The following is an 11,534-nucleotide window of genomic DNA, read 5'->3' on the forward strand; positions in this document are numbered from 1 at the left end:
CTCAGAGCCTGAGGGGAGAGTTTTGAGAAGATGTCCCAGGAAGGAATGGTAGTTTCAAAGTCTTTGAGTCTCTCTGTACATTGTCTAGTTATGAGTCTCTACTAATGAGCAACTGTCTTTTCTTCTCATGTGGTCTTAGAGACCTGCTTGTTCCCTCTTGCTACTCTTGCATTATAAACCTTAGGACTGTCATACCCTGTTATATGGATGAATTGGAGTTGGCTTATTCATGCTTATCTTTGAATGATAAATGAGTAATGTAATTCTAGTTTCTGCTCAAGTAAGACTTGTATTTTGACCATATATTGCCACAAATTAATTCAATAATTGAAATCTTAGAGAAAATTATTTTTTTCTTTTCATTGCGATTCAGTACACTGAGTATCTGGTAGGTGATTCTGTCATTTTACAGAGCACTGAGGTCAATGGCTGGCTTCCAGGTAGCAGATATCCTGCCAGAGGGTTCATCAAAACCTCTATCATGTGTTTGTTGCCTTTCTAGGATACAGTAGAGAACATTTAAGGCTGCCAACAAGAGTTTCCAGTCATGACACTTCAAGCAAGAGTTTTCTGATGATATGTGCTTCTAAAAGTAAATTACAACATATAAAATGTTCTCTAAAGATATGAAGTACAAGCTTGTCATTTCTTATATTATGGTTCCCAAAACTGCATGCCATCATGTTTACTAGTTTTCCTTGGTCAATGAAATTATAAGTCAATACAGATTCAAGAAGGAAAAAACAGCATCTATTTCTTACGGGATCAATAATTCAAGTTTTACAGTTATCTTTAATCTGCCTTATTCTCTATGTTCCCCTCAATTTTCTGAGTTGGCGTAATTAAGATACTACCAAACAATGACTTTATGAAATTCTTAGGCAAAAGGATGGAACTAGAAAATATCATCCTGAGTGAGGAAACCCAGTCACAAAAGAACACACCCGGCATGCACTCTCTGATAAGTGGATATTAGCCCAGAAGTTTGGAATACCCAATATACAATTCACAGACCATATGAAGCTCAAGAAGAAGGAAGACCAAAGGATGGATGTTTCTGTCTTTCTTAGAAGGGGGAACAAAATATTCACAGGAAAAAGTACAGGGACAAAGGGTGGAGCAGAGACTAAAGGAAAGGCCATCTAGAGACTGCCCCACCTGGGGATCCAACTCATATACAGTCACCAAACACAGACACTGTTGTGAATGCTAAGAAATGCATGCTGACAGGAGCCTGATATAGCTGTCTCCTGAGGCTTTGCCAAAGCCTGACAAATAAAGAGGTGGATTCTCACAACCAACCATTGGACTTAGCACAGGATCTCCAATGATGGAATTAGAGAAAGGACTGAAGGAGCTAAAGGGTTTTGCAACCCCATAGGAAGAGCAGCAATATCAACCAACCAGACCCCCTAGAGCTCCCAGGGACTAAACCACCAACCAAAGAGTACTCATGGAGGGATCCAGGTAACATATGTAGTTGCATATGTAACACAAGATGGCCTTGTTGGGCATCAATGGTAGGAGAGAACCTTGGTTGGGTGAAGGCTTGATGCCCCAGTGTACAAGAATGCCAGGATGAAAGAGGTGGGAGTAGGTGGGTGGCTGGGGGAACACCCTCATAGAAGCAGAGGGAGGAGAGATGGGATAGAGGGATTCCTGAGGGAAAACTGGGAAGGGGATAACATTTGAAATGTAAATAAAGAAAATATCCAAGAAGATAAAAGAAAAATATATTTTAAAAGATAATCCCTAAATTCCAGTTTAATTCATTTTTTAATTAATGTCTAATTTCTCACCTATTACAAACTTGAGTATTACTGGAAAGGGAAATTAGAATGCAATATAAAAAATAATGTTCAATATATGGAATTTTTTCATCTGTCTTTAAAACTCTATTACATATAAATTGTGGTATTTTAAACATTTTTGAGCTTTAACTTAGTATTTAGAAAGATAGATATGATGCATATAGTTATCAAATATAATAAGTGGGATAAATATAATATGTGACTCATCATTTTTTGCACTAAAATATTCAGATAGTTTTAGCAAGGCTAAGTTTACAATAGTACTTATCTACAGTCACTGTTATCTTGGTGTGAATCTGCACTAGTCAAGTTTCTACAAACCCATTCCTAGGTCCAAGCAGAGCTGTGGATGCTGTAGACTTAGGAAACTGAATGATGTTTGTTGCAATAGTTCTGCTTTTTCAGTAAAAGAAAACATGTCAAAAAACACAAAGGAGGAGACCCAAAAATGTATAAAGGAGAATTTAAGCAAAAGATTACACATATATTTTCCACGGCTTAACAGAGACTTAATAAGGCAATATCTGGCTTATAGCCTATAATCCCAACACTTTGTAAGTGGCCAACGGAGGAGCAAGAGCTCAAAAGAAGCTTTGCCTCAACTCTATTCCTCCCCACCACCCTGCTGACCCCAGGCCTACATGAGATCCAGCCTCAAAAAATGTTTGAGGAGCTAGAATAATAGCTTAATGATTAAGAGTACATACTTGTTCATCTAGAGGATTCACTTTATGTTCTAGAACTGAAAACTGGTGGTTCACCACCAGCTATGGCTCCAGGAAATGCAATGTTTTCTTGTGGCCTCTATGAGCACCAGCATAAACATGGCATACATTGACATAGACACACACCATAACTTAAGCAAAATAAAGCAAACAAACTTATCTTTTATGTTGAGTCAGCATTTACCAGGACCTTGTGGTTTTTAAAATCATTTGTATCAGGAAGAAAAGTCTAAGGAATCAAAGATTATCTTAAAAGCATAAGGAAGTCTTTTCATGAGATTTGAAAGTTTTGAGCAAATCAAGCATGCTCAGCTCCTTTTTCTTACTGAATATTAATAGTGCCAGGCGTTACTTGAAATTTTTCAGTGCAGACCATAGAAAGTCATAGCCATCACACTGAATTTTCTATGTTTGGTACTGTTAGAAAAAAAATAAAGTGTATAAAAATACACATTCTAAAGATTTGTATTAATACAAAAAGATCTAAGATTCTTTTAACTTTGGTAGTGTGTAGAGTTCAGTTAAGGGATCCATAATTGATCCTACTGCCAAACATGAAAATGCTTTAAGTACTCAGTTCTAGTAAGATCATCCTTCCTGCATATCTAACTATCTGAGGCTCAGGAAAACTTATCCTAAGAGGAGACAGAAGCTACACATGAGCTTTCAGATGGGCAGAAGAGCTGTGAAATGCTGTCTTTGAGATATGGCCTGTTACTGCACACATCAGCCAATAGCACCAATCACACCACCTATGCAATACCTGAAGGAGATTAAGCCAGTCAAAATCCCAGTCTCAATAGGGTAGTGGCTCCCAAGGACCCACCTCTATGAGAGATGCTACTTGCAGCTGTCATCTTCCAGAGGACAGTCACTCTCCTTTGGGGTTATGTTTATTAGCAGGTTGCTGATGTCTATCTAAGTCAATGTCCATCTGTCCATCTGCATATGAGCAGCACTAATTAGACTCCAAGTTATTCATAACAAAACTAAAACTACAGCATGAAGAAAGTGGGGTAGGTGGGTGAGAGGGGCATTAAGGAAATTAGGAAGGAGATAGCAGTGGGCAGATATTATTAATAGCATTGTGTAAATGTATGGGACTCTCAAAATAAAATTTTTATCTTATTTTTACAAATTAAAATAGCAATCATCCTGGGATCGATAACACACACACACTCACAGACTAAAACAATACACACTCACACAGATGCATATTCTCACAAATAATAAAGCCGGCATCTTCTAGAAAGGACAAGTTCACTGCGCTAGAAAACTCACAGCAGCTGTGATGACCTTTAAAAAACTTTTATAAAATCAAGCCACTCAACATTCTACCAAGAAATGAGAAGTGACCTCTGAACTAAAAAAAAAAAAAAGAGAAAGAAAAGTCTACTAACTAATAAACAGAATAGATTGTTTCCTGAGAAAATGGATGTATTAAAATGGATATTAATTTTCTCTCTGGGGCAATTAAAATATCTTGAAATCATATAGAATTAAGTTTGCATTACTACATAAATACACTAAACTGATACAATGTATATTCTTAGAAGGGTCACTTTTATCACATACAAATTATACAAAAATACTTGAAGACTAACACAAATTATCAGTTGGATTTTTACTGAAATTATGGCTTATCATTTCTATCTGCTTATCCTCTAATTCTGTACTTCTAAATATAAACACACAATCCACCTTCCTAGAATATCATTCAGATTAATTCATCACTTTTTCTCACACTATTACAAGAATGAAGCTATCATTATTCTTAATGGATCACTATACATTATAATATGTAGATAAAATAGCACAAATAGGATATTAGTTTAGTCAAAATTGAAACCAACTGTCAGATTTCTACATATTCTGGATTTAAAGCCTAGCATATTATTGCTAGTATTAGTTAAGGGACAATGGTTAACCTTATCAGTTAGGGTGGAATTTGTTTAATGGATAAATGCAAAATTATAACACTAGGGATATGATTATCATCCCTGCAAACATGGAAAATTCTAGTATTAAAGAGATTTCCAGGACCCAATGGATGACATTAGCCCAAATCCCCAACAAAGGGAAGAGAGAACCTGCAGAGACCATATCCAGTGGTTAGGCATAGCCCCCCAGTAGAGGGATGAAGGCCACCCACCCATCTCAAAAATATTAACCCAGAATTGTCCCAGTCTAAAGGAAATGCAGGGACAAAGAGTGGAGCAGAGACTGAAGGGAAAGGCCCTCCAGAGACTGTACCACATAGGGATCCATCCTATTTTCAAACTCCAAATCCAAACATTATTTCTGATGCCAAGAAGTACTTGCTGACAGGAGCCTGGTATAAGAGTCCTCAAAGAGGATCTGCCAGAGCCTTATCAATACAGATGCAGATGCTTACACCCAACCATCAGATTGAGCATGGAGACCCCAGTAGAGGACTGAAGTAGCTGAAGGGATTTGCAGTCCCATAGGATGAACAACAATATCAACCAACCAACACCGTCCCACCGTCCAGAGCTCCCTGGATTATGAAGAACTGAGCCTGTATGATTTGTCAGGTCTTCCTTCAGTAAATTTCAATCCATTTATATTTAGATGAATTGTTAAGATGCTATTCAACAACATAGCAATTTGCAATATGTACTTTATCTTTAGGATAAAGTAGATTGGAATTAAGTGTTTTGTCATCTCATCTCTTCTCTTTAATTTTACATTTTAATTCAACTCAACAATGTAGAGTTGAATTAAGTGCATTAATGTCATCTCATCTTATTGATTTTGCTTTCTTGGCTTTGAGAGGTGGTAGTGTTTGTCAGTCAAAATTTCCCCCGGGCTGCTTTCTCAATCCTAGAAACACATATAGCAAAAGAGACTGTAAACAAGAGTAACATCATCATGAAGACTAATGGAAATAAGTTCGTCCTAGATATTTTTCATTTATATTTATGCCAGTCAATAAACAAATATTGTAAACAAAATAAACTCCTATGAAAACCATCAACAACAAAACATCATCCTTGTATTCCCTGCCCCTGCATCTGCCCTGTTAGTGTTTATACACTTCAGAACCAATACCACACATGCAAACCTTGTATGATACCACAATGTTCATTATTGGTTAGTGTATATCACCTGTTGCAAGTGGCTTAGCAGGAGTGGTTTTGAGTGACTTGAACTCATCCTTTTTTTTTCTTTTTAAATTATCTTTGATCTTTTTTTAACACTCCAGTTGTTACCTACCTCCTGGTTTGTCCTCCAACATTTCCTCTTGGCATTCCTCCTCCCCGATCTCCAAGATGTCTCCACCCCACCCTTCCACCCTACCAGGCCTCCCCACTACCTGGGGCCTCAAGTTTCTCCAGGGTTAGGTACATCATCAGGCAGTCCTATGTGTCAGGGGCCTCATATCAGCTAATGTATGCTGCCAGGTCCGGTCTGTGGCTCAGTGACAGAGATCTTAGGGGTCCAAGTTAGTTGAGACTACTGATCCTCCTACATGGTCACCACCCTCCTCAGCTTCTTCCAGCCTTTCCCTAATTCAACCATAGAGGTCCTTGACTTCAGTCCAATGGGTAAATATCTGCACCTGTCTCTGTCAGCTGCTTGTCAGGTCTCTCAGAGGACAGCCATCCTAGACCCCTCTCTTTAAGCACACCATAGCATCAGTAATAGTGTCAGGCCTTGAAGCCCCCCGCCCCCCTCAGATGGATCCCAAGTTGGACCAGTTACTGGGTCACTTTCCCTCATTCTCTTCCCCATTTTTGTCCCTGAAGTTCTTTTAGACAGGAACAATAGTGGGTCAGAATTTTTGACTGTGGGATGGCAATCCATCCCTCCACTTGATGCCTTGTTGTTCTAATGGAGGTGGAAAGAGAGTTCCCTGTTCCTCCTGTTGGGCATTTCATCTAAGGTGCCTCCATTTGAGTCCTGAGTCTCTCACTTTCCAGGTCTCAGGTACTTTCTAGAGCATCTCCCCACCTCCTACCTCCCAAAGTTGCTTGCTTCCATTCTTTCTGCTGGGCTTCACTCCTTTTGCAAGCAAAATGATGGAACTAGAAAATATTATCCTGAGTAAGGTAATTCAGACTCAAAAAACATGCATGGTATGTACTCACTATTAAGTGGATATTAGACAAAAAAGTACAGAATACCCAGGATACAATGACCAGAACTCAAGAAGGTAAACCAAAGGGCCCAAGAGAGGATGTCTGATCCTACTTAGGAGGAAGAAGCAAACACAGGGGGCAGGAAGGAAGGACCTGGGTGGGAGATAGGACAGGAAAGAGAAAAGGGGAACACAATCAGGTATTTGGAGGGTCAGGGGATAGGATTGAAGCCATTCTCTTGATAGGATTTTATACAAACTCATCTAACAAGAAGAGTCAAAAATCTACTTTAAATAACAGTATTTATTTCAAAACAAACTCAAATGAAACTACTATGACAAATGGGGGAATTTAACCTGTTTTTCCTATTATAATTTTATAACTTTAAAATACTCTAAAAGATATCCATACTATATTCAATACAGTGCTTTTATAATACTAGAACAGAATGTGGAACATCTCCTTTAAACAAATTTGTATCTTCTAATCCCCTAAATAACCTCGGAACCTATCTTTATAAAGGTTTGAAAGACTTTTGTCTGTAATGCCATTTTATTTATTCTAAAGTTCACCATAAATGTCCCACTGAAAAACTTTTAACAAATCTGTAGGTAATGTCTGTCTAACCGTGGGACTTATACTTGAGCCACTTATGTGCACCACGGACTTCAAATGGTGGTTCTTGGTAGTAGAGGTAATTGGCTAGATCTTCCGCAGCTGGTTCTGGATCCGTTGTAGCAAACTGAGCTGCTTCCTCGACTTCTTTCTTCACATCGGCATCAATTTCTTTCAATTCTTCAATATTGCTGAGGTTGTTGCTTATTATTCTCTCTCGGAGAAGCATTATAGGATCACTCTTACTCCTCACATTATGAACTTCTTCTCGTGTACGATAACTGACCCCTGGATCGCTCATACTGTGTCCATGATAACGGTAGGTCTGCAGCTCCATCAAAATGGGCCCCTTTCCGGATCTGCAGTGATCAGCTGCAAACTTGGTCGCCTCACGAACACTAAGAATATCCATCCCGTTCACCCTCAGTCCAGGGATAATGAAGCCTTTCTTGTGGTAATCAGTACTGGCTGCTGCTCTCTCATTAGATGTTCCCATTCCATAGCGGTTGTTCTCACAGATGAAAACACAGGGTAATTTCCACAAGGCTGACATATTGTACGCTTCGAATACCTGCCCTTGGTTAGCCGCACCATCGCCATACAAAGCCAAGCAGACCTGCCCATTCTTCAGGTACTTACAAGCGAAAGCCACACCAGCTCCCAGGGGTACCTGTGCCCCGACAATGCCATTGCCTCCGTAGAAGTTCTTGCAGTACATGTGCATAGAGCCCCCTTTGCCTTTCGCACAGCCTCCTCTGCGTCCCGTCAGCTCTGCGAGAATGGACTTCACCGACAGCCCCCGCGTGTAGCACAAGCCATGAGCCCGGTAGGACGTGATGATGTGATCCGTGGGATTTATCCCGGCCTCCAGCCCCACGCAGCAGGCTTCCTGCCCATCACACAGGTGACAGAAACCGCGAATGAACTTCTGCTTATACAGCTGGTCGGCCTTCAACTCCATGCGCCGAATTACCTGCATGGTGCGGTAGTATTCGAGGGCCTCGGCCCTGGTGAGCACGGTGGAGGTCGGGGGGCCGTAGTCCAACAGGTACAGGTCGCATTTCTTAATGTCACAGGTGGCGTCGTTGGAGAACTTAAAAGATGACAGCAGTCCTCTGAAAGCTGGCTTCCGGACCATTCCCGAAAAGACGTGAGACAGCAGAGCGGCCAGCATTTTCCTCATGGAGAAACGCGAGGCACAATGGCAGCGGCTCTCCCAACGACCACTCAGCGGCTTTTAAGATGGCGGGCACAGCTCCTCTGACGCAACAATGGCGCGACGCACACACGTTGCCTACGTGATCACGTTGCCTACGTGGTCGGCAAGCCGGAAGCCACGCCCACAGGGCTCGCTGCTCGGACCCTTCCAACCTTAAAGTGAGAAAGTGAGGGTCTCTGACACGTTCTGCCTATTTAACACCATTATCATTGCGCCCAAGACAGAGTAACTTAGTGTCTTTTCCCTGTACGACTCAGTAAAAGTCCTGACAGGGTGAGGACATTGCCTGCTGTACAAAGATAGCCTTTGGGTTCCATCCCAGCACCTCTAAGCTTGGACATTACCTGTACCACACATACCTGTAATCTCAGACACTAGCCATGGAGGTTTGTCGGAGGAGCCAGACTTTAATCCTATTCTCAGCCAATTTGTGGTCTCTTTGGAGTCAAAATGAGGGGTGGTGAAGAGGAGGGAGAGAGGAAGAGAAAGGGCAGGCAGGAAGGAGGGAGGGAGGGAGCGAAATGACATCATTCTAAGTTTTTGTTTTTTAAAAGAAAAAATTACCAACATCTTAACATTTATTAAAAAGTATGTACAAATACAGAAACACTCGGACACTACGATCACGGGCTTCTCCTTGTTCTTCTTCCTGGCACGGTAGAGGTCTTACTGTTTTCTAATGTAACAGTTTTAATAATTTGTGACTTTCGTTTTTTTCCTTAAGGTCCTAGTAGGTAGGTTTTTCTCATTGCTTCCATTCCTCTGGTTTTGTTTTTGATCTTTAAAGTACATTCGGTAAGCTTATTCCATCCTATACTATTTTTATTTAATGAAAAATTTGCAAATTATCTCTGGTTTAAATGGTTTAAATGCTGACTTTTCAAGATATCCTTGCCACTAAAATGTTTACAACAATAATTAATATTCCTGAACATAATGCAGCTTTTATCCTCCTGCTCTGTCAAGGTCTGGAGGTAGCAGAACCTCAGCCTGAGGGCACTAAAGCTTTATCTTACATGGGCACTTTGAATTTTCAGCTCTTCCGGCTTCTTTACCCTACTGACGGTTCTGAATTATGCCTGGTTTTTGTTTGTTTGTTTGTTTGTTTGTTTTGAGATGCCAAATCTTTTAGGTTCAGACTCCATTTTAGAGAACCTGACCTAAGTTTGAACTCAGGTAAACTAACATGCTGGTACCTAGCATTAGTTTCCAAGTTGCTGCCACTCCCAAACCCCCAACAAAAATTGAGCCTAGCTCGTCTCTTGGCTAATCCCCAGTGAGACCAGAGTTTCCAAGTTACACCCTCAACAAGACAAGTGTCTCCAAGTTATTCCCCCAACAAACCTGTACCCCAGGTTGCAAGCCCACCCCTTGTCTAACGACCACCAATGCAGAGGGGAGCAAAAGTTATGTTTATGATATGACTCCCAGCACCAGCCAATTATGTTAAAGGCCACAGTAGATTTCCAATTAGATGCTTAAACATGTACTCCAGGCTTGCTCTGATAGACATTCAGGACTCCACTACCATCAAAACTGTCTTGTGTGATGGTGGTGCATTGTGGGTGCCTGAGCTAGCTTGAATAAAGACTCTGCTGTGAATTGCATCAGATCAGCTCCTGTCTGTTTTGTTTATTTTGGGGGAGGAATCACTAACATTTGGGGGAGCACACAGTTTGTTTTGGGACATTCTGAATTTTATTTTTTAAATTTTATTTACATTCTGTTATCATTAAGGTGAGCACCGTTTTCCTTGTACTGAAAGATATCACTAACTGGCTTCCAAAGATTCTCATTTGCTTGTGTATTTTGCTTGAAATTAATAAAAATTAATTAATTTTAGTAAGGGAAATATAAAACTTTGTGTGTGTGTGTGTGTGTGTGTCTGTGTCTGTGTGTTATTGTGAGGGGGTAGGGGTTTGCCAGAGTTCATGTGTAAAAGTAAGAGGAAAACTTTGTTAGGTCCAAAGCATTGCTGCCCCCCCCCACTCCCAAAATAATAAAATAAAACTAACAAAACAAACAAAACTCAGGAGTGTAGGAGATAGCATCCTAAACAGAAGGACTTTGGCTGGGTAAAGAGAAGCCTAAAAACAATGTTCTGTTCAATAGATCCCTTAAGGCAGGATTTCTTTTTTACCAGGAACCACCCTTATTCTTTCCCAAAAGGTCAGCTACCTTCAGCCATGGCACCCAGTTTCTAGTCAGTCTGCACTCCTGTATTAGCTCCAATGTCTCCATCCTGAACATAAACGTTACTTTTCTGTCATTTTGCTCTCATCCCACCCCCAGATATGTCCTTGGCAGTTTGGTCCCCAATAAAGCTTTCATCCTATGCATGGAGCATTCTAGTTTAGAGGTTTTACTATGGCCTGGTTTACAAAGCTAAGGAGCCAGTTGTCTCCTCCCACCTTAACTTGAGCTCTTTAATATTGAGCTCTGGCCACTAGGCTTTGACCTAATGAGCCATCTCACCAGCCCTAGGGTCAAGTTCTCACAATTATTCTTCATATATTAACCATAAACATAGCTTCTAAGAACTTGCCCATGAAACAATATGCTAGTTTGAACCTCTAGAGAGCAGTTGTGTTTGCTTAAGTCTCTGATACCAGTTCAGTCTTGACATAGAAGAAGCCTTAATTATCACAGGGCTATAAGGATACTTGTCAATTTTCATTTTTTTTTTACACCAATAAGCCACCCCTACTCAAAGATCTCGCTGTGCTTAGATTAAGCAATTTTTCTGGATGTGTGCTCTGTTCTGTATTCATTGTCTGCTATTCAGTTTTAAATTCTTGCCCATAACACCCTATTACAGGTTCAAAGCATCTTCTTTCTTCATTGCAAGCCTCATTTTGTATACTTTTGATATTCAGACAGAGCAAAGAAAATAGCATGCTAAAAAGTTACCATGGTTCTTAAAACTGGACCCTCTTAGACATTCCAAAACCTGCCATCATAATAGGCCTCTTTTACTGCATTTAGAATTCATCTGTTGGAATTTGTGCTCTGGCTGTGATGTTTGCTCTGTCTTTGATAGTTAGCCCGAATCTGCTGTTCT

The 11,534-nt window shown here is 40.4% G+C and overlaps 1 protein-coding gene across 1 annotated transcript; it reads right to left on the reverse strand.

Annotated features, from left to right (window-relative positions):
• Window positions 1-6,922: 6,922 nt before the first annotated feature.
• Window positions 6,923-8,535, reverse strand: Pdha2 (pyruvate dehydrogenase E1 alpha 2 subunit). Its single transcript, XM_031375663.1, has one exon. The coding sequence runs from the start codon at window positions 8,435-8,437 to the stop codon at window positions 7,262-7,264; it is 1,176 nt and encodes a 391-aa protein (XP_031231523.1). The 5' UTR covers window positions 8,438-8,535; the 3' UTR covers window positions 6,923-7,261.
• Window positions 8,536-11,534: the final 2,999 nt, after the last annotated feature.

Source organism: Mastomys coucha, unplaced genomic scaffold (genome assembly GCF_008632895.1).
Source record: "Mastomys coucha isolate ucsf_1 unplaced genomic scaffold, UCSF_Mcou_1 pScaffold16, whole genome shotgun sequence".
Classification (NCBI taxonomy): Eukaryota; Metazoa; Chordata; class Mammalia; order Rodentia; family Muridae; genus Mastomys; species Mastomys coucha.